The sequence below is a fragment of the Onychostoma macrolepis genome, chromosome 12, assembly GCF_012432095.1.
Source record: "Onychostoma macrolepis isolate SWU-2019 chromosome 12, ASM1243209v1, whole genome shotgun sequence".
Lineage (NCBI taxonomy): Eukaryota > Metazoa > Chordata > Actinopteri > Cypriniformes > Cyprinidae > Onychostoma > Onychostoma macrolepis.
In genome coordinates, this window is record NC_081166.1 from 14443840 (window position 1) to 14467720 (window position 23881).

Genomic DNA, 23881 nt, shown 5'->3' on the forward strand with positions numbered 1-23881 from the left:
ATAATAAATATATGGTATATACAGTAGCTGAAAGCATAATCAAATTAACTAGAGCTTTAAAACAGTGCGTAAAACTTTGTGAATGATGGCAATTTAAAGTCAGCAGAGCATGATCATCAGGTTCCATGCGATTATAAAACATAGCATGCAGTCACATGGAAGATTTTGTTTAGAATTTTTTCCATAGTTCACAACAAACTAGAATCAGTGAGATTTACAGCAGAGATAGGTAGAAAGATGAAAAGAGCATGAGGCCTACTTTGGAAACCAGTTAAGACCGAGATGCTCAGTTTTTGAGTACAGGATACTCTCATAGAGATCGTACAAAGGCCTCCAAGGCAATTCCAAGTCATCCCGGGACAGCAGTTCTTTCTTCCTGTATGTTAAAAAAAAAGTGTGTTCAGAAACATTAGGATTTATAACAAATTATAATTATATATTATCATTAATAATAATACTAATAATAATGCATTAATCATAGCCAAGGCCTTGTGTTCAATTATATGGAAATAACAACATATTCTCACATAATAACAGCAAACTTTGAATTACCTTGATTTTGTTTGAATTACCATGTTTTATTTTGATATTTAGCTTTTTATATATGCAATTAGTTAAAATTATTTTGAACAATTAATCATTCATTCACGTAAATAAACTTTTTAATCATCCAACAAGAAATCTACTGTGTAATTCTCAAATGTGTGGCAATGGTCAGGTGTTTGACGGGGACACTTCTGCGTACTTCAGTAAGTTGATGAGGAGTCGTGCAAAGCTCTGCATCATACTGATGTCCAGCTTGGGGATGTTGACCAGCTCGTACAGAAGCTTGATGAAGAGCACATGGTCCTCCTTGCTGAACTTTCTCCCGTACAGCCGAAGGTACCTATAAAAGAGCAGAGATCATGTCAGAGTGGTAAGAGCAGGAGCGAAACAGCATGATTCACTCAACCAAAACTTGCGTAGTCTATAAGTCTAGAGATTGCACACCATTTTTCTAAAACAAATTTTTCTTTCATTTACATCAACACAATAAAGCAATAATACACCACCAAATATGAAAGTGAGCATCCATCACCAGCCCAAAATAACAAGTAGCATTAAAATATAATAATATTTAATACAATAATAATACAGTGACTATTTGGAAAGCCTGGGTGGAAGAATATATATATACAGTTGATGTCAAAAGTTTACATACATCTTGCAGAATCTGCAAAATGTTAGGCTAATTATTTTACCAAAATAAGAGGGATCATACAAAATGCATGTTACTTTTCATTTAGTACTTAGTATTTAGTACAGTTTAACTGTTCAGGACAAAGAAGGGACTCATGAACCACTATCACTAAACACAAAAAAACAAACAGCTGTGGATCATTCAGGTAAAACACAGTATTAAGAGTCAAGTGTATGCAAACTTTTGAACGGAGGCATTTTTTTTCTCTTGTGGACTATATGTAAACACCTTTAATGTGAAATATCTGACTCAGGTCAATACTAAATAAAAAATAACATGCATTTTGTGTGATTCTGCAAGGTGTACGTAAACTTTTGACCTCAACTGTATATATAGTTTGGGAGGGAAGAATATATGGCCATCAGTTATCTGTAGGAGAACTTTTGACCTTATCACTAAATATGTAAGTGCGAAGGCCACCATGTGATCATGAGACAAACAGAGAGAGCTGTGAGTCTGACTAAAGCTGAGTCAGGCTTGCATGGCATAAATAGTGAAATGGGTCCTCAAAATAGATTATATAAGAGAGCCTTTATGAACATTCAACTGAATGTTAAAAACTCAGACTTATTCCCATTTGAGTCTTTTTTATTTATTTAAAGTTGGCAGAGATTCCTCTGCAACTATTAAACTGTACCCCTGAAAACAGTATGGGAGAGCAGAGTATATACTGTAAACCCGCGCACACATCTGTAAACACAGTCCTTTAAACACACACACACACACACACTTGTAAACACACACATACAACTACAATTATTACATTATTACCAATTGAAAAAAATTCACTGACTTCTTCACTGAATCGGCTCAAATGACTCTCTCACTGAACCTCATATTATATTAAATTCTACACAACATGCCCACTATGAGTACAAATCCCTTGAATTTAATCTGATGATGAGGTAAGAAGCCAAATAGAATTAAGTTTGTAAACACGCTGCCAATTTAAGCAGAGATATTGTCAAGTATTTAGTGTAGTACAAACTCTACGGAAATTCTACAGCAGTCAAAACAACTAGTAATACACTTAACTGCATAACATGAGGTAACATGTTATGCAGCATGAACTTATATAAGACTTTTTAAATGTCATTAAATAATGCATCATAAAACTTAAGTATCTGAATAGAACAATAACCCCTTGTACCCATAAATAAGGTCTAATATACATGTGCAAGTGTCTGTTATACAACATGGTCAAAAAAAAAAAAAAAAATCATGAATCACTTTGAAGTGCCAATAAGAAACATACTAAAATTGATTGAAATGAATAAGGCAAACCATAAAGACATGAAGCAAATATTTAAGCAGTCTCCTCCAAGTAAAATGCCTTTTTAAGGACTCCATGTCTGAACCACTAGTTGCAGTGATGCATGTGGCAGCTGCTTATCCAGCACTAATGGTAGCCTCCGTTAGCTGATTAGCTTAGAAATGAGCTTATAACGGTCCTGCATTTCCTGCATTTTACCGACTGAAGCCACGCTGACGAACCAGACCGAAGTAATATTACTCTCGAAATTATGAAAGGTCATCATAGAGTACTAGCAGATCGATATGTGATGTTTACATATGAGCAAGGACAGCTGAGTGACTCATGTAGCGCTTAGCTTTTAGCTCGCGAGCTAACGGCTACTAGCTACCTGAGTCATTCAGCTCTCGCTGCTGTTTATTAATAAAAACAGACTCAATTGTACTTACGTGGAGAGTTTCCGAGTCCAAAGTAAAACTCCGGGCCATAACTCACGGAGCTGGACAGCTCGACCCAAGTTCCCTTTAATCTGGGCCAAAATGTCATTGGATTCGCGGTCTAGTTTGTCTGCGTACGGGAGAAGTTTGTTGTAGACGATCTCTTTCTGAGGGACAAAACCTAATATCTCGGCCTGCTCCTTTTTCATATTACGATTTCCAAAAATAAATATCCTCTTCTGACGTGTCCGGCTTATTTCCTTCCCCTCTTGACAGAAGTTCGCTTGACAAATCTTTGCTTTATTCACAAAATCCGCTACTTTCGCATATGTGCCGGTGTTGTGGAGTAGGTTTCAGATCAAAACTTGTTACTTCGACAAATTTCTGTCTTTCTGACCTCTGGTGTTAAACACATTAGCTTCAGTCACCTACATAGAGAAGTCCCCCTCACTCTCTTGACACATATTACGAGTCACACGGACAGACACACACTCACATACACACAAGCACGCATGCACACACACCGGCGGATGCAACAATGAGCCGTAAGCGGCGCGCCCCCTACCGGTGTTCACCTGCACATTCAGCAATAACAACATGGCCCGTTAGCGATGTTGTCAAACGGGAGGTGCATTGAGCTGCTAGCGGGTCCGTTAAAAATGTCAAAAGCGTAAAAATAAAATAAAATAATAAATGTAACGTTAAAATTTGAAAGTTAACACTAAATAAATTTGTCAATTCAAGTGTAAAATAAAATGCAAAACAATAAATAAAATAATGTAGGCTATATATATATATATATTTATTATTTATATAATTATTATATATATATAATTTTGTTGTATTTGTTGTATGTATGTATGTATGTATGTACACTAGTCAACATTTCCAAAATGTGTTCTTGTATTAGGACAACTTGAATTGACACTAGATGAATTTGTCCTTTTAATAAATTCTTTTGGTTTTTAGTATAAAGCCAATATGAAAGCCATTTATTTAAGTTGCAAACAACATGTTGTGTTTATAATGTCTTAGTAATATCTAATTTTATAATTGTTTTATTCACATAACATTAATGACTATTTATTTATTTATTTTACATACATATCAGTGAAGAGGATGCTAAAAGGGATCATAGTCCTTGGAGTTTTGGTATTGGAATGTGAGTTTTTGCAGTTAGCTCATAGTATATAATATATAGTATATATATGTAAGCATGAATCATTTAAAAAGCTCTAAAGTTTTTGAGTGTGTCACTTTAGTTAGCTGGGAAAACCTTCTCTTTTCTTGCTCGTTTTCTAAAATGAACATGTCCTTTAACAGAAATGCTGAGAACATCCGCATGATGTGAGCTTTGTTTTGTATATAGGGCCCTTTACGTTGTTTAAACGGTTTATCCGAGGCGATGATACTAACGAGATAACTTAAATCCGCTTTGCTTCCTTCCTTGTGTACTGACCGAGTGCACTACAATTCACTTGACCTACTGTCACGGCAGAAGACGGGAAGAGTTTTCTGTGTAGTCACCCTTCAGCGGCTCTCAGTTCTACAAAGATGTGTGCATTTCTGTAGCTCAATGGGCCTTTAGTCCAACAGTTTAATTCAGTTTTTCTCATGTTTCATGTTGTGTTCAGCTCTCAAGTGATTTCCAGTTTCTCACAGATATTTAATCTTGACAGAGACCTCCAGGTCAATGCAAAATGAGCAGATTCATGGCAGAGAAAATAAAAGTACACTACATTCCCACAGCTCCTTGCTCGATAGGTTCCTCAAGGTCATTTATTACCTATCAGTCACACACCCTACGTCTTTTCCAACCAATAGGAAATTCAGTATAGAAATTCCAGCTAATCAGACGCAGTGACCTTTTACTATTCAGCCAATCAGATTCTTTGCCTGGAGGTTTATTCCATTCCAGGTAAAGCAGATTTGTCTGCCCTGATCATGGGTATTGTTAATGAGATCCTGGATTAACCAGGCCCTGTTGCCAGTCTCTAAAATATGGTGCTATGTCAGTTGTAACAGAGAATAGATCACCTGAAATGACTAGTAATTGAATGCATATCATGTAACAGAATATTTACATGCTATTTTTAGGCCCCTCTGAGTTACCATTTGAAGTCAATTACACTTTGCCAATATGCATGCAAAATGCATGTTAATGTTGCTATCAAACGTGTTCATACGAATTGCAACAATGGCTATTGTACACTATGGTTAGTCTACAATGGTTGTACATTTGCATCTGAGTTGTTGTTTGAGATGTAGGTATGTCCTCAATCCTCAGTCGAAGAGACAGGAAGCGGCTCCTTGGCCATACAACATTTTTAGCCCTGAGTTTGATTGGATCATGTGACTTATAAATCCTGCTTGACCTGACAAGTTCAAAGCCTCCACTCCCGGTGTCCTAATTGTGCTCTTGTGGACTTATGGCAGTGCTCATTTGTTTTTTGTACTTTCAGTTTTTGTCATTTATCATAGGTATTCCTAGAATAAGAACTGTGTTAGAGCAAAGATTAATAGATACAAAAGGCATTTTATGTATTTTTATTTTATTTTTGTGAATTATGAATATATACAGAAATATGGCAAGATGAAGAGAAAAAAGGAAAAAAAAGAAAAGAAAAGATAATGCAAATGTATATTCAGACATTTTACTCTGTTTGCCTTATGATAGGACATTCTGGGATGATGCAATACAAATTCACTTGTGGAACAACAGCGCCCTCTGTTGCTCTAATGTTTTTATGGACTTTTTTTTTTTTTAATCTTTGAAATGGGTTCAAATTTGATACAAGCCTCAACCCTGCGTTCCTTCGAGAAACTTCAAGTTTATCCGCTAAAGTTCAAAATATGGTTTGTTTCATATATTTATGGTGCATGAATCTGCACTTTGAGTTTTCACTGAAAATAATGAACCTGTAGGACACTTTTCAACCTACTGCGATTCGAGGCACACTAATTCTAATTTCGAATACCATTTAAGACTAATAACATGCGGATTGGGACACGGCATGTCAAACAAAACTGCCAAATCAAAATCATACATGCAGTGCTAAAACCCTCAAAAAAATACAGAGTATAATTGTGATTTTATGAGTTTGATTTCAAAACATACGATAAAAAACTGATTGCAAACAAAGCACCAGACAAGATTTTCATTATCTACATTATTCAGTGTTTATTTGCACCATTATTTATTTATTTATATCACAAATGTCTTCAAAATGCAGACTAGCATCTGTCTTTATATAAACTGTACATGAAGGCAAGGCACTATACAATGCAGAATAGAAAGAGATTTTCTCTTATTCCACAGTTTCATTCAATCCTGTTTGAAGAGAGACACACTCTCCCATGTGCACGCACACACGCACACACACACACACACATATATATATATATATATATATATATAGGGTTCTCAAGTTCAAGCATCTATCTGGAAGGTTTAAACACATCTTGAGGCCATTTATGAGAGCAGGTATGAACGTACTTACATAAAGTGCTCTTTTGAGCTTTCTTACAATTAGATCATAACTAAAAGGCATTTTTTCATTTATTAGGTCTCTATATAAAGCTGAGCAGTGCATGAGGGCTGCCTTGTGCATGTTGAACGGTGACTGGCTTTATGTGGACAACAATGCAGAACAATGGGAAGAAAAGATGCTGGGGAGCAATCAAAACATTCAACAAGAAAACAAATCTTGCTAATTCACTGATAAAAACAAAAAAAAAAAAAAAAAAAGAGGAGAAAATGGGAGAGAAATGTGCTACAAGAGGCTGCTAAACCCCTGCCCATCAGTGTCTATTCTCCTTCATCCAGCCCCTTTTGACCTCCCTGTGTGGTTTGACACAGGAAGATCTTCACTTGCGTTTGTTCTGTCCGGATCAAAAGGAATGACAAGGTCTCCACCTCAGATTCAATCCCAATCAGCAGTTCCTTTAAAACAGTCCTTTGGCTTTCTTCACATTCACTTGCTTCCACCCTGGCAGTGCCTCATATTCACTTCTTGTCATTTCCAATGCTTTCTGTAGAGAACATACAACACATATATAACTAAGTACATGGATTTAACAACGCATGCAGGTGACATACAAGTGTTAATCATATACTCAAGACTCTGAGGTGCTGAACAAAATGGATGAATGATCACACACACACACACACACACACACACACACACACAAGAGCTGTAGGATATTGGTCACTGCCATTCACCAATCCAAAAAATGTAAACAACATTAGAATACAAAGTATTTAAATTATGGATGCACAATTTACCTGAGCCATATTCTGTTATAAACTGATATTAGATTTTTTTTTTTTTAATTTGCAGGTATCAGTCAATGTTGAATATTTTTATTAGTGCTGTCAAACGATTAAATCCCATCCAAAATAAAAGTTTGTTTACATAATATATGTGTGTGTACTGTGTACATTAATTATGTATATATAAATACACACACATGCATGTATATATTTAGGAAAAACATGTTTATATTTTAAATATTTATATATAATATAAATTATATGAATATATACATGTAAATATTTTCAAAATATATACTGTATGTGTATATATATGTATGTGTGTGTGTGTGTGTGTGTGTGTGTGTGTACTTGTTTTTCTATTCAGGTGGGGACTTAAACCTGAATACACACAGACTCATGGGGACTCGTGTCACAGTGGGGACCTAAATTGAGGTCCCCATGGGCAAACAAGCTAATAAATCACACAGAATTAAGTTTTTTGAAAATCTAAAAATGCAGAAAGTCTCCTGTAAGGGGTAGGTTTAGGTGTAGGGTTGGTGTAGGGCAATAGCACATACAGTAAGTACAGTATAAAAACCATTACGCCTATGAATGTCCCCACAAGGATAGTGAAACGTGTGTGTGTGTGTGTGTGTGTATGTGTGTGTGTATGTGTGTGTGTATGTGTGTGTGTGTATGTATGTATGTATGTATGTATGTATATACACACACAGTATAAGCAGTTTGACAGCACTAATTTTTAATTGCTCATGCTCATTTCCCCTTTTTTAACATTTACATGACCTTTGTCATCATATAACACTCAAAGTTAAAATAATTTAAATAATATTGAATCTTATCAAAATTAATATTTTTTATACTGTACATCATGTTGTTGTGATGCTCAAATTCACATGAAGCATTTAAAAAATATATATATTAATTTATTTTTTAGGGAAAAATTGGTTATTGGCCATAAAATGAAAACAATTACTGGAGGATCAAATTTTATTAGATTTTATTTCTAAATTACTACCATTTGTTTTTGTTTTTTTAACCAAGTTTGGGGTTAGTATGATTCTAAAGGCCAGCCAAGGATGCATTTTATTATTATTTTTTTTAAATGCAGTAAAAATAGTAATATTGTTACAAGTTAAAATAACTATTTCTAAAATGTAATTTATCCCTGTGATGGCAAAGCTACATTTTTAGCAGCCATTACTCCAGTCTTTAGTGTCACATGATCTTTCAGAACTTATTCTGCTAATTTGGTGCTCAAGAAACATTTCTTATTATTAACACCATTGAAAATGTTCTGTTCCGATACTTTTTTTCAGAACTGCTCGATGAATTGACAGTTAAAAGAGGAAGTTATTTGAAATGGAAATCTCTGCAACTTTAGAACTGTATTTACTGGTCACATCTGTGACCCTGGACCACAAAACCAGTCTTAAGTTGCTGGGGTATATTTGTAGCAATAGCCAAAAATACATTGTATGGGTCAAAATTATAAATTTTTCCTTTTATGCCAAAAATCATTAGGATATCAAATAAAGATCAAGTTCCACGAAGATATTTTGTAAATTTCTTACCATAAATGAATCAAAACTTCATTTTTGATTTGTAATATGCATTGCTAAGAACTTCATTTGGACAACTTTAAAGGCGATAAAGGCAAGTTGTATCTTGGCCAAATTTGGTCCGATCCTAAAAAACCATCCATCAATGGAAAGCTTATTTATTCAGCTTTCAGATGATGTATAAATCTCAATTTTGAAAAATGGACACTTAAGACTGTTTTTGTGGTCCATTTGATCAATTGAACACATTTTTGCTGGAAAAAAGTATTCAAAAAAAATAAAAAAAATAAATCTTAAATGACCCCAAACCTTTGAACCATAGTGTACGCCCAAGAAAAATTCAACCCCATATGTGAGACCTAGAGTATCAGTGAGATAACAGTGGTAAACAGTGACCCACACGCTGCTAGATACTAAGTGGTTTGTGCCATGGCATGTGATACACAAGCACATGGTGATGCAGTTCACACAGTGAGGATGCAGCATTAGTGGGAAAACACCAGTGTTCCTCATGAAACAAAACTCACCTTCCCAGAAGCCCCTACACCCTGGCATGTGAAGGGAAAAATTAACCTCATCAGACGCAAGACTACACCAGCAAAAAGGGGAAAAGCAGAAAGATGCAGGGAGAGACAGGTTAAGAGAGGCTGCTTTAAGATGACATAGTGGGAGCAGAAGGAGAAACATGAAATAGATGAAGGGTAAAAAAAAAAGGCAAAATAAAAGTAAATAGTACTTGAAAGACAGAACATGAGCACACACAGGCAGACAGATGTTACAGTACAGATACACTTCAGTAATGTCCCTGTCCAATGTCTCAAAATCATACAATACTTTCAATCATCCATAATTATAAAGTTAGGCTTTTTTGCACAACTAATGAAACTTAACTGTTAATGTGTTTTTCTCACCTCAAAGTCCTCATCTGAAAGGTAGATCTCAAGATTTAGAGGGTCAACTCCTTCTGGTAGTGGACGGGCTTGAAGATCAGCAAGTGGGTAAGTGGTCTTGCAGAGTCTAGTCAAGACGTCTTCAACCAGAATGATCTGATGACATACTTCAGCCTCCTATAAATCACAGAAAACAACCAAATCTTTAAACCATATTCTTATAACACAAACATGGTATGTGGATTAAACGGTCTCTCTCACCTTCTCTGTGATGTCAGCGATGTCCTCTCTGTGTTCCCAGCTGGGAAACATATTAGTGAAAGTAAGAGGCTCAAGTCCTGCGTGGATCAGGTATGATTTGGGAGTTTTTTTCTCATTTTTTTCTATAAAAACAAAAGAAAAGTGATGCTATTGTCAGAATATTAAATCACAATAAAAAATATAATATAAATTGTACAAAAAAACCCCAACATTTTGACTAGGAAATAATACAGTTCGGATTTGAGTTTACATCCCCATGAGCACAGCAGCTTTGTATGTTATAAAAGCATGCACATATATGTTCAAGAGAAATTCATTTCAAAACGATATTAAGTAAAGTCAAATTTATCAAATGCAAGTCAAATCTTTTTACAAGACACATCATTTCATAGCTGCTTTTCAGAAAGTTGTTCATACTTGTCCACCTGTATCACTCCGTTAATCTTTGAACCACAAATTAAGATATTTTTATTGACATGATAGCCATCAAAAAATGAATCCATATGAATCGAGCAGTTTTGTGAAGTCTTTTATTTTTTATATGACCGCTTTATAGGATGAACAGATTTAATTTGGGATTCAAATATTGGCTGGTATTGTTCTATTAATAGAATTAAATATTGGTTGGTTTTGTTCCAAGGGAGAGTAAGCAACTCTCAAAAAGTATTATGAAAATATGATCAGGTGTTGTAGTTAAGACAGCTCAAACATGCATTTTTGTTTGGAAATAAGACTTGTCTGTGAAATCGGGCAAAAGGGTTTTAATATGAATTAACTTCAAATTAAATATCTCCGATTTCCTTACTATATTATGTTGTTTAGCACTGTGGTTGAACATTAATTATCAACCAAAATCTTTTCAACAATATAAGTAATTTTCAGTCAAAATCTTTATCTTATTGTTGTCATTTTGCCCACCTCTAAGTAGTTTAAACAGGGAGCTGCTAGAAAGTCATGCTTTAATAAACAATATCATTCTTGTGTCTTCCCTAACATCATTAATGACTGGTGTGTCTTTTTAAGTCACCTTTGCTATATTGGAGTACTGTTTCCATGGCACACTTCCTGTCAGAGTCCCATCGTATGCGAGCTGATCCCGTGCTCTCACTGTCCTGAGGCCACCAGCCCTGCCATAGGTACACTTCATGGTGATTATCCACCAAAAACAGGGCTAAAATAAAATCAAGCACAAGTAGAGACATCATGACACTGCCACAGACATACCTCATGATTTTTAAATGCGTGTGAAGAATCAAATTTCCTTAATACATTATGCATGAAATGAGCGTAGAAAAGCCTAATTAAAGTGTAACTGACACCCACCCAGAATACCTAACAGTGCAAGTTAACAAGTTACATCAGACAGCACTCTTAACAGTGTTTAGTGAACACGAATATGTCAAGCACCTGGCTGAGTAGCTGTATACAAATCCTCCTGTAGGAAAGGCATCGAGTTGACCAAATTTGGTTCCCTAGATGGATACACAAACTCTACTGCCACAAACTCTCCTGAAGTGCTGCTTAACTGGAACAGCCGGGGAGTGAAGTTGAACTTTCCCGGATCTGAGAAAAATGACAAAACACAATCCACAGAATCTTTTTAAGACATGTACAAATAAAAATAATACTATATGTCCATTTAGAGCAAATTCAAACAATCTCAAAATAAATCACATATCTTTAATGTAAACAGGTACATATTCAACCACAAAACAGGGTAAGTTTAATATAGTTATGTTTTATTTAATATATACAGTACTTATGTATTAAACTTGGTTTATGTACTAATATATCTGTACATTCGAATTAGAGCTTGATCAATGCTGGATTTTGCTAATAATGTGTTTAAAAGAAAGACAATAAAAAGACTGTGCTGATAAAAAAAATAATCTATATATTGAATGTGACAATGTTAGTTTTCATCTTCCTGTCATAGTGTAGCCCAGAAAGAAGAGGTAAGAGTTTATATTGAACTAAATGTTGGATACAGTTTATTGTGTAACCAATACAGCAATAATATCCAGGAAAATATGTATGCATAATGCTAGATTTTTGGAAGTTGAGACTCTTATTTTGAAATGTATATACGTCATTACTAACAGCTGCTCATTCAAAAAAAAACAAGGGAGATAAAATACAATATCTACATCTACAATATATTAAAAACAAACACTATAAAGTAAAAATTGCTAATAGATTATAAGCAATGGCTTTGCATGAATGTGCACTGACCTCTGAAACCATGAGCCTGTGAAATGCACAACTGCACTGCGCTCTTATTTTGAAATGTGCAGCACTCACATTTAGTTTAATAATCACATTAGGCTGCATCACGATTCCTCCTTTTCCGTCTCCAAACGTAAGATCTCTTAAAATGATAATTAAAGGAAGTGAATAGTTCCAACTTGAGGGTGAGCAAATGATGCCAGAATTTTCTCAAGAAATTTCTCAAAACCTGTGTTGTACTATTTAATATATTTAAGACTTTTTACTTTTCATACTGAATTTAAGACATCTTAAGGACCCGCAGGATTGCTGTAAATCACCTGCACGTCAGCATGCAAACACACAGACACATGCTTCTCTGCTCACCCTGCAGCATGCAGTCATACGCCTTTCGATCTCTTCTTCCCAAGGCCTCCCAGAAGCCCTGTGGTTCAGCTCCCTCATCACACTCCTCGATGGACACCTTACTGCTGCTGTGAAGCCCCGCCTCCAGAGGACACCTGGAGACCAGAAAGTCAACGTCAGGGGTCTGCAACCTTTTTGAAGTTAAGTGCTATTGGTTTGTTTGCGTGTGAGTTGACTTACTGCTCTTTGATTTTGTTGGCAGCGGTACGACCCACATCACGTGTGTGCGTCTGTGCTTTGCAGCCATGCCACAGGTACATGCTGGCTTTTGGGATGTTCAGGAGGATCATAGAGATGCGAGACCGTAAACTGCTGCAATGGCACACGACCTCTAGCAGATGACCCTCTATGGGTTTCTCTCCTCTCACACAGTATAAGCGCCAGTCATCTGTAAAAATAAGGGAAATCGAATCAAGTCTATAAGAAGTAATCTGTTCAAAATATGATTTTCAAGATGTAAAATTATGTAAAATAAACAATGTGTGGTAAAGCTAGCAAAAAAAGATTACTTTGTGCATTTTCTTCCTCCTCTTCTCTCTTTCCAGCGTGAACAATCATTCCTCCATTGAAGCACTGTAAGAAACAAGGAGGCTCCTTTCCCTGCTGTACCTGGACCTGCATAACAAGCATAATCTTAAAAAGACTTGTTTTTACAAAAGATTTCCATTTCAAAGAACTGCTGTTATATTGAAAAACGTGTCAAAAATATTAAGCATCACAACTCTTCCCAACATTGATTACAATAACAAATGTTCCTTCAAAATCAAACCAGCATATTAGAATAATCCTTGAAGGATCATGTGAAAATTCAGAAACCCCAAACTTTTAAACAGCAGTGCAGAAAAGCCCTAAGAACATCCTAAAAATGAGTTTTAAAGTATATGATGATCCATAGTGAATACCTGAGAACCCCTCTCCTCATCCAGCTCTACAGTCATTAGTGCTGAGGTTCCCTTTTCATTCACAGTGGAGTTGCGACCCTGCCAGAAGAAATAACAACATTTCTCCTTCCCTGGACCGATGATCCGTTCTGAATGCAGTCTCTTGCCAACTGTACAAAAAAGCAGAGAGTTTTGGATCATGGTCAAACATTTTCAGAAACACTATATCTTGTGGTTTCACAAAATTAACATTTGCGAGCAGTTGATTATAGATGGACTGTATGGTGGGCCACAGTGGGAATGATATCAGGTCATGGAGAGGAGGTTTAATTTAAATTAAATTAACATTAAATATTAAAAAGGTGCAAGTAAAGAATCTAGTGCATATTATTATTATTTCTTTTTTTTCATTTAGTTTCATTTTTTTCCCAGTTTTAGCAATTTTAGTGCTTAAACTTTTTAGTTAGTTCCGAGAGTTTTCCATCTTAAATCTATATTTTATTTCAATTACTGAAACTTTTTATTTTTATATTTTCGTTGACAAAAACAACATTACAATGCACGCCTTGAACACACAACTCACCTGCTGTACTGATCATGTACTTCCATTTGACCACATATGTGTCTCCTTCATGGAACTGACCAATGCTCTGTTTGGGTAGACGACTAGAACAAGCAAGAGAGAGAGTGTTTGTATATGAAACCCCATTAATTTAATAGCCTTAACAAATAAATGATCCATCCTACCTGTAGTCAAACTCTAGAATGTGCCAGACATCAACAGATAACGTGCTGATCTCAAAATTACGCCCCTCGTCACCTTCCACCAATCCATAACCTCGTCCAACATCGACCCCATCCAGAACAGTCTTGACTGGCATCCATACTGTTGTCAACATCAGTGACGCATCGTATGGCCGACATTCCCCACCCCGATGCTCCTAAAGATATTAAGCAACCAATTTTATTTGAAGTTTTGGAACATTTTAAATGTATTCTGAAGTATTCAATTCTAATTTAGTAAGTATTTTGGGCGAGTCTACCTTGTTTTCAACAACATGCGAGTCGCCATTCTTCTTAGTGGATTTCTTGGAGTCAGTCCAGTCCAAAAACTTCTCTTTAAAAAGAATAGTCTCATTGTGCTGAGTTAACCTGCCAAACACAGCCCAGTCTGGTCGTCCCTGGCCTTTCCTATGAATAACAGATTCAGAAAAGACGATAATTGTTTTAATTTCATAAACATTTATACAAATCTGTATATAACTTCATAAGAATAGAACAAAACATAACCATGAGATGGGAACACAGCACTTATTTGTTTTAGTAGAGATGCATCAGGTCTCAGAAATTCTGCTGGCAGTTTATGAACACTGAGATACTAAGCTACTGTTTTGACAGGTGTAGTAAAGTGAAGCAACAGTAGCACAATTCTGACCTGAAAGGCCTGTATGAATGAGCTTTAAAAGGTCACAAGTGCCAAAACTTGATCTATGATGGAACAGTACGCATTAGCACAGCCAAACATACTCTGCTCCAATTTGTACCTGGGTATAAGTGCATTGCACTCTCCAGGGTCCAGAGGATTAATATCACAGTTGGTGTAGTCAAAGGTGCCATTCCACAAGTGCTTTGCCAGCTGAAAAGCCACTTTTCTCTGTGCCAGCGTCACCGCCTTACCATGCCATACGTAGACCTCACTACCAAAATCAAACACCAGCACCTAGATGTCAAACAAGAATAAAAAGTTGGTTTAAACTTGAATTTGCTTTACTTTAGCATAGAGTGTTTAGCAGATGTACAATATATTCATAATTGAACTGAATTAAATTTATTTTAATTTAATTGTCAGGTATTGGTCTGAGTAGGCTAATATTTAAAGATAATCGTACCAAATATGACCATACACCCTAAAATCAATTCAATCAATCCATTTTTTTCAACTTCAAGCATGCAAGCTTGTAGACTGTCGCTTATAATATGAATAAAATACTGTATATTGCTAGTTTAAGTGTTTAAATAACAAATCTTATTTCACGTCATCAAACCATCCCTAATATTAAATATGTAGTATTTTCAAGTACTTCTTTAGGGTTAAGCATGGAGCAGCGAGGAACTCGACCCCAGTAGTCATCTTCAGGAACAAGTTTATCGTCCATGAGCCTGTAGATACAGTTGGTTTCTACGACGGCATTCTCATAGAACTCATCTTCTTCTGGAGTGCCAGCGGCTGTAGGGTAGAGAGGGCCGTATTAACAGGGACTGTGGTAAGTAAAGTGGTAAACTGCTCTAACATCAGCATATTATGCTTGTGTACAAAAAACAGATGTTCAAACACTCATCCTTCAACAGAAGGAATTACAGATTAGTTTACCTTGATAACCGGCTTGGCCACCAAGAATCTTCCAAAACTCTTTGGCAGCAGGAGTGTGAGTGTTGGCACCTTCCTCAATGGTCTGCACATACGAGGCTCTGCATCCCAGGTCATGCTTGGTCTGAATGAACATAGCCAACTCTGCGGCCTGCATGATTGAATATAATATAGAAATACACATATGCTCGCTTAATTATTCAATTAAAATATATTTTATATATATATATATATATATATATATAGCTGCAAGCATCAATTACCGGGGTTCAAGCTCTTTAAGACATTTAAGCACATAAGGAAAAAGACATTGTGTATTATTTAACAAGCCTGTAGCTAGCTAAACTGATGATTAAAAAGAGAATTGTCAATTACAGGTAATTTACCATAGAATTATGTTCATTAAAATTTATAACTGTTATATTGCCACCTATAGTCCGATCTCCATAAAACTTTGCATGCTTGTTTAGAATCGTCTGCTGCATGTGCTCACATAGTTTGGTGAAGTTTTCATTTAGAAATTATAGGCTTTTGGGTATATTTGGACATGCCTCTTTTCTAAACAAACCATTATAGCAACCCAAGGGTAAAGTTGAAAATTTTTGATAATTATTGATTTAGAGAGTGCAGAGAGAATTGTGCTGTACTGCTTATTAATATTAAGGTTGAGTGAAAAAACTAGGACTTCGTTAACCTTGGCTAGTAGATGCTCAAAATTCATCGGCCAATGGCGGCCATGTTTTTGAGATGCACGAATGTCCTCGTAGACAGCTGTGGCCCTTTTGGCATTTTAGTAAAAGCAGCTCCGCACCATGTGAACATTTTTGCATCATGTTATGACGGTGAGTCAAAAGTTCAACTTTTTTGGATAATTATTGGTATTCACTCTCCAGAGAATCTTTCTGCATTGGTTTGGTTCCGATCGAGTGAAAAATCTAGGACTAGTTTGCAAAAGTAGGTTTTTCAAAAAACTCAAAATACCCGAAAATCCGAGACATGTGTATTGTCTGTTGTGAGCCAAGGATTCCAATGATATAAGACACTAATGGTTTAGGAGTACTTTTGATCGCTGTAGCATCAACATCGGGTCATTTTAACAATTACAATGCTATGCTATGTGCTTGAACCCCTAAAAAAAAACTTTTCCATCAGTTTAAGACAATGACCATTTCATCACTGGTGAGATGTAGGTCAAACTCAGAGTTCAATGACCTGCAGTCTGGATTGAACAATAATAGAAAGTTGTAAGAGAGACACAGGAGCTTTTACCTCCTGCTTCCTGTACAACAATATGACATTTCCTTTGTGGTTAATTCTGTTTACTTCCTGCACGTGGGGTACTCACCAACATATGAATAGTACTGAAAACACCACCGCTGAGTACAGGATGTGACAGATTTAATTGTAACAAATCCTTAAAACCAAAATAAATTTTTTTTATATGGGTGGCTAATACTGACATTTTGCACTAAACAGCCGGTGTTATTTTAGTATTATTTATATACTATTACAGTGTTTATTAAAATTCTGAATTAGCTGAATTTATTTTTGTTGTTTTTGTCGAAGTCGTGGCCTAATGGTTAGAGAGTCGGACTCGTAATCCAAAGGTTGCGAGTTCGAGTCTCGGGCCGGCAGGAATTGTAGGTGGGGGGAGTGAATGTCCAGCGCTCTCTCCACCTCAATACCACGACTGAGGTGCCCTTGAGCAAGGCACCGAACCCCCAACTGCTCCCCGGGCCGCAGCATAAATGGCTGCCCACTGCTCCGGGTGTGTGTGTGTTCACTGCTGTGTGTGTGCATGTTGGATGGGTTAAATGCAGAGCACAAATTCCGAGTATGGGTCACCATACTTGGCCGTATGTCACTTCACTTCACTTCATTTTATTAGGATTTTTCCAACTTAAAAACTGAAATGTTACCTTACTAACTGAAATAAAAAAAAATAAAAAAAGTTTAATTTAATATATATTTATTTATACATTTTATTTTATTTAAGCTTAAATTTTATTAGTTTTAATTAACAATAACAACACTGCTAACAGCTGGATATTAAACAATGCTAAAGCGTGATCGAGTGATGTGCATTTGTTGGTACATCAGGACACACTCACTTTGGCCTTCTCAATAACATTTGCAAATTCTCCAATCCAGATGAAGCAATAATGATGTGTGATCAAAAGGAAGCAGTCACCACTGTTCAGGGAGGAAGCTCTGGGCTCAACCAGTCTGGTCTGGACATGCCGTCGACCTGATTAAAATGCACAGAGAAATTGGGACACTATCAATGTGAGTCATATGCTGAACCCCCTGATGTCAGGTACAAACACACCAAGTGATTTGCTTGGACTGCACAGCTTTATCTTGGTTGAATTTTAAACTCAGAAGACACCCAAGTTATGATATATTACTATGAAATGTTATATTTTATTTTCATAAAATGTGCACTGAAAACAGTGAAAATCAGCATAAACTTCCCTCAAAACAGAACATTACTGCAGTTGGCAGTATATGTTGTTCATGAACTGCTCATGTGTTGTTCTCTTCATTAAGCCTATCTGGTTTCCTTCTCTCTGTTTTTATTAAGGATAGAATGTTGTTTTGGGAACATGCACATAGGTTTAGATTGAGAGGGATTCCTTATGAGGAATTGGTATCCAAAGCCCTTCTACATCCTACAACAGCTGTCCCCATAACAAAAGCAGCAGGTCTCATGCAAGATGGCTTCTCCCTCCTACATTTAAGTAAACAGCATCTTTCATGGCTGTCTCACTGCCAAATAAGTGCTGTCTCCACAGAAACACACAGATACAGCTTACTCTATATGGCTAGCTGCTAATCAGAGACTATTAACCTTTACATGAATAAAGCTGTGCCCAAACAAGGTCAGAACAGATGATGTTGACCAGCAGAGCCATCTGTAAAAGGAGCCCTTCACCCTGTCACTGAGCTGAAATTTTGTTCCATCACAAACAGCTGTTGTTATTGTCACTCACCTTTGACCTGAATGAGCATGATTTTCTTATAGGGCATGGCACTGTTGTTGGAACTCTGCTCAGATGCATTCACACTTCGCAGACTCACACTGTTGAAGTTTTCCTTACTGGCCAATCCAGCAAGAGCAACCTCAGAGAAACCACTGTTCTTATTCACTAAGAAAGACAGGAAAAGAACAGAGAGAGACAACAAGAGCATGAACTCTTAACTTTTAAAAGAGAGTAACTCAAAACAGTGTTTTCATTGTATTGTGCTACACTATCCTCACTCTTACATTTGGAACAGTTTGTGTTAGTTTGGTGGCAAGAGATCCAAAAAATTATTCACTGAATCACCTAAATCCTTGTGCAGAATTTTTTTTATTGTAGAAAAAGATGTCTAGTTAAAAAAAAATGCTGTTTGTCACACACTGGCTGAATTTTATACAACAGTACTTTGTGGTTCTCGAATCTGATTGGCTGGTAAGAGTGTCGATATTAGAGTCCAACAGCCGCTTCACCGTTTGTAATCACTCCGCTTGCCGAAGTTGACGTATTTCTCACAGCGAGGGTCACAGAGTGTAGTTTTAAGAGCATTTTAGGTGAGAATGTACTTGTTTGGACTTCAAATATGCAGTTTGGTAATAAACTCATAAACTCGCGGAGAGAGTGCCTCACCTCGGCCAGATCTTCTGGAATTTACAGCTGGCTCTGGTGTCTCTATAGTGGTTAAAAATTTGATATATTTCGTTTTGGGCAAATTTAACGGTTGTCTTTGGTCTCATTAAGCTATTATTTGTTCCAGAGAAAACAGTTTTGGCAAAATATCATCATGTTTATGTAACTTCAATGCTGTATATCAGAGCGCTGCCTTTGTACTTTTGACCGAATTGCCTAGCAACTTTTATGATGGCTGTTGTTTTTGTTTATTAAATATTATTATTCAATAAATAACATTTTATATAAATAACAGTAGTATTTAGTATTAGGAAACGGTGTGTTTGTATTCGTGATGGTGATTTTAGTTACATTGTTCCACCATTGGATGGCGACAAGAGACTTTTCACGAGTCAGCAGTAAAGACTTTTAAATTGAAAAATACTAAATGCACAGTTTTGAGCAAGGAAGTTATTTTTTCCTTTCAAAAAGCTTGCATGCAGCCAACAAATGCACTGAGCTGTGCTGTCATCAGAAATCATCCTTAACATATTAAAGGATAGTATGAGCCTATCGGACATTCACACTAATTGTGAATATGAGATTGATCTGAAGAATAAATGCTGTATCAGATGCAGGTAATCACAATCGCTCAGTCAATCTGCCTCATACAACTCTACTATACACAATACGCCACTTGTAATACCATAATACAATATGCTTTTAAGGAAGCAACTCAACGTTCCTTCATTACTAGTTCTAAAGTGACATTTTGGAATTAGTAATGGAGGCTTGGGCTCAGCTGTTAAACTGTCAACTTTAGATTTGTATCCGTGGGGGAAGGAAGTAGTTCTGCACAAAAGAGGGCTTTAAAGACACTCCGTTGTTATTTTTATCATTCCGTCGAACTGTTGTATAAATGCAATATCACACTCGTAGACGTGAGATATGGCTGTATATCAGCACACTGTGATTACCTACGGCACTCAGCCTGCATCACAGCCGTGCCGATATACAGCTATAGCTCACGCCTACTCGTGTGATATTGCTTACATTAATGTGCATATTTAAATGAAAGGGGTTCATAAACTGAGTAGTCCAATTCTACACCCTTCTTCAAATCACTCACTCTTTTCCTGTTTCATCCTCTTGCTCTCCAGAAGGCCGATATTCAGTCTCTGTTCTGTGTACTCATGTCTGATGTCCTCCCGAACGGCCAGCATTTTCAGGGGGTTTTTGGATGGCTGAACGTTTCTGGTTGGCCGTACTGCACGCTTGTGCTGCACCATGTCTGAAGTCAACCTAAAAAAAAAAAAAATAATAAAAATAAAAAATGTATTTGTCAAGCTGCAAATAAACAAATTAATATTCTAAACCAAAAATATGGCTGTTTGTACAGTGACGAATCCAGCATCCACTCATAGCACCACAATATTTCTTTTGGCTTTACCTGGGCGACTGCACTCCAAAAATGTCATCAAAATCGTCATTGATTTCCACCCTGCTAGTGATCTTGGCCATATCCTCTGTGTGTCGATAAAACTTATTGAAGATCTCATCATCTACAGTCATGACCTCTTTAACAGACTTCTCTGTGACTGCAATCGTGGCCTCTTGAAGTCCTGAAACTAAGACATGTATAAAAACATTAAGAATAAACTGAATGAAGTCGATATAGGAGAAAATGTAACATCTCTAAAGTTCATTACATATTTTCTTATCACACTCACCTTTACTATTGAGCCGACCAAGGAATGACTCCAACTTTTCCAGCTTCTTGTCTGACTCCACCTTCATGTCCTCTCTGACTTCTATCTCTGCTTAAGAAAATACAGCAGTGATATAACTATATGTATGCATATGACATATAAATATAAAAAATATATGATAGACATAGTAGAAAGAGAACAGAAGATACAATTGGAAAAAAGGGTAGAGGGACCAGGAAATGATACAAACTGGACTTGAATATGAGTACAGTATGGCTTCTCACCTTCATGTGGCTTTGAGATGGTATGGGAGGCATTCTTGCTTTTAGAGGACAGAGGGGACAGCACTGGATTTGTGAGCACAGAGGGGGCTGCCAGACCTGGGAGAGAGAAAACAGAGGAGAATGTTTTACACTGTTACAAAGCAAAACTATATGCATAAAAACTATATGTCCGCCTAGTACAAAATCACATTAAAAAGTCTCAATTTGTGTCCCTGCTGTGAAGCAATGCGTGTATTTTTCACTAACCTTTTTTAACCATACGTCCAGCCACTGTAAACTGAGTGGAGTCATTAGATGCTCTGTAACCTTTGACCTTCCAGGCATCCTCTTGTGCGGTGATGAGCTGCTTGCGTTCCTGAATCGACATCTCAATTCGCTCAGTCTGCTGACTCTCCCCCACCTCATTTCCCATCCTCTGAGATGACAAAATTAAGCATTTACATCAATGTCAGGCTGAAACATGTTCTCACACTTTAATTTAAATAGCTTTTTAATCATTTTAATCTAAAAGTGATGCTTAGTTGATAAACATTATGATTGTAAAAGTAGTGAGAGAAACGAAATGATTAGAAATCTCAAAATATTTAGCCAAGAAAAAGCTCAAATAAAACTGTGAAAATAACTTTCAGTATACACACTTAGCCACCGTTTTCCTAGCATTAACCTGGAAACGAACCAAATCGAAAGCATCTATATAACTGAATATTTATATGTAGTCAAACTAGCTAGTTATTGACGCCAAAAAAGGCACCAAAATACAAATACAACACCACAAAAACACTTAACATACATACGTTTACATACATTACAACAAGTCATATTGTTGTGTTATGGAGGAATAGTGGATATGTGTTTGGGGGTGAGAGGCACCTTCCGTCTCCAGGGGTGACGCTCATCCACCTGCACGGGCAGGGGGGTAGCCTTCACACGGAGGGAAGAGCAGGAAGACAGATGGGAAGAAAGAGGGATGAGAAAAGAATGGAAAGAAAGGATAAAAGGTGAGAGGATGCATGCTAGACTAAAAAGGCTCCTATTAATAGACATAGGAAGGTGCACCGCTGACCTGTTATCCTATCTGTTGATCAAGATAATGAAGATGGTAGAAAGATTTTAATATACAGCGTTAAGTGAAGTATATGAAATGTATATAAAAATTACACAAAGTTACTTAAAGATCAAGAGTTTAAGAGTTACTTAGAAGACAAGAAACTGTCAAGAAGACAAGCACTGAGAGTGCTCATCAAATTAATTTCTCAGACATCATGAAATACTTGTACACTTGTGCATCGTACACTGTACAGAATACAAAATATTCAGTGAACTAGTTAGAATTGTTTACTTGTAAGAAAAAAAAAAAAAGTATGTACTCTTATAAATTAAAAGAAATAAAAGGATGTTCCCAGAAGCCAGATGTTGTTTATTTAATTATATTTCTTCTTTTTGTTTTGTTACCATTTATGTACATTATTTTATGTTACATGCAAGTATAACACAGGTAAAATATACAGGCAATGAAATTCCATCCCTGAAACACTGTCCCTGTATTTCGTATGGTGGACTTCTGGTCTGACGTGTTTTTTAATCATAAATTTAAAAGGATTTAGTACGGTGTAGAAAGTAAAAATGAAAAAAAAAAAGAGAAAAATATTAGTGGTCAAGAGAGGGTGGCTGTCAGTATCAGGGGGCGGAATGAGGAGGATAGTTTACATTGGGTGTTTTTGCTCACCTTGGGGAGGATTGCTATTTGATCCAGTGGTTCAGAGGCACACGAAAAGGAGGAGGAAAAGACAGGATCCTACAGACAAGTCAGGGGAAGCAAGACAAAAGATGAAGAGACATGACAAAACAGAGGGAATGAAGAGGAAGACCAGGGAAAGACAGCAGGCAGGTGATACTGGTCTTAGACAAAATGTCACACCTAAATAACCACATGACCTCTAGACAAGACAAAGTAATTTGCTACAATGCTATAGTCAAATCTAAAATACAACACACAATCACCAGCCTTGTACAACCACCCTGAATCTAATGCTGCTGAAATCTTTCTCCAAACTATGCTGTCAATCAAGCAGTTTCAAGAGAAACCCTAATGGAAAGTACTGGAATCAAATGAAATAAGTGGGCAGATACAGTACTGTAAATAAATCACAAATTCACAAGCTCATCAGGCTGTCATTAATTGATATGATCACTGTGTGTAAAATTTACGACTAAAGCTAACTGAAAGTCTGTAGCCCATCTATAAGAGTGGTTGAACAAGGCAATTAATACCACACCAAAACCGTGAAGTCACCATTGGGTAAAATGACAAAGCCACCACAATGGCTGTTAAAATATAATAGAAAATAAATTTTGACATTGCAGAACTCATACCGTCACCATGGTAGCAATGTGAGAGGAACAAGCAAATAAAATCACCACCACAAGCAACTGGGAAATCCTGAGTTGACAAGATCCGAAACAC

At 36.5% G+C, this 23881-nt stretch overlaps 2 protein-coding genes across 17 annotated transcripts in view; both read right to left on the minus strand.

Moving 5' to 3' along the window:
• psme4b (proteasome activator subunit 4b) overlaps positions 1-3468 on the minus strand; it is a 33149-nt gene extending 29681 nt beyond the window's left edge. For both annotated transcript variants that reach the window (XM_058793633.1, XM_058793632.1), the window contains exons 1-3: positions 2942-3468; positions 746-886; positions 260-376 (exon numbers count right to left, since the gene is read on the minus strand). In XM_058793633.1, the coding sequence (XP_058649616.1) occupies positions 260-376; positions 746-886; positions 2942-3138 (455 nt within the window). In that variant the 5' untranslated portion in view covers positions 3139-3468. The remainder of the gene's footprint in view (positions 1-259; positions 377-745; positions 887-2941) is intronic.
• Positions 3469-6084: 2616 nt separating this feature from the next.
• Positions 6085-23881, minus strand: part of svila (supervillin a) — a 67473-nt gene continuing 49676 nt past the window's right edge. For 8 of the 15 annotated variants that reach the window (XM_058793040.1, XM_058793041.1, XM_058793035.1 and 5 more), the window contains 25 exons: positions 23144-23212; positions 22288-22338; positions 21664-21832; positions 21418-21513; positions 21155-21241; positions 20875-21052; positions 20554-20726; positions 18789-18944; positions 17907-18043; positions 15799-15946; positions 15509-15654; positions 14972-15147; positions 14471-14618; positions 14175-14368; positions 14011-14093; positions 13449-13597; positions 13056-13161; positions 12727-12934; positions 12508-12641; positions 11323-11478; positions 10943-11086; positions 9916-10037; positions 9676-9831; positions 9292-9312; positions 6085-6961 (listed from right to left, as the gene is read on the minus strand). In XM_058793040.1, the coding sequence (XP_058649023.1) occupies positions 6875-6961; positions 9292-9312; positions 9676-9831; positions 9916-10037; positions 10943-11086; positions 11323-11478; positions 12508-12641; positions 12727-12934; positions 13056-13161; positions 13449-13597; positions 14011-14093; positions 14175-14368; positions 14471-14618; positions 14972-15147; positions 15509-15654; positions 15799-15946; positions 17907-18043; positions 18789-18944; positions 20554-20726; positions 20875-21052; positions 21155-21241; positions 21418-21513; positions 21664-21832; positions 22288-22338; positions 23144-23212 (3294 nt within the window). In that variant the 3' untranslated portion in view covers positions 6085-6874. Of the gene's footprint in view, positions 6962-9291; positions 9354-9675; positions 9832-9915; positions 10038-10942; positions 11087-11322; positions 11479-12507; positions 12642-12726; positions 12935-13055; positions 13162-13448; positions 13598-14010; positions 14094-14174; positions 14369-14470; positions 14619-14971; positions 15148-15508; positions 15655-15798; positions 15947-17906; positions 18044-18788; positions 18945-20553; positions 20727-20874; positions 21053-21154; positions 21242-21417; positions 21514-21663; positions 21833-22287; positions 22339-23143; positions 23213-23881 lie in introns of all 15 variants that reach the window. The other 7 variants (XM_058793036.1, XM_058793034.1, XM_058793043.1 and 4 more) reach the window with 4 other exon arrangements.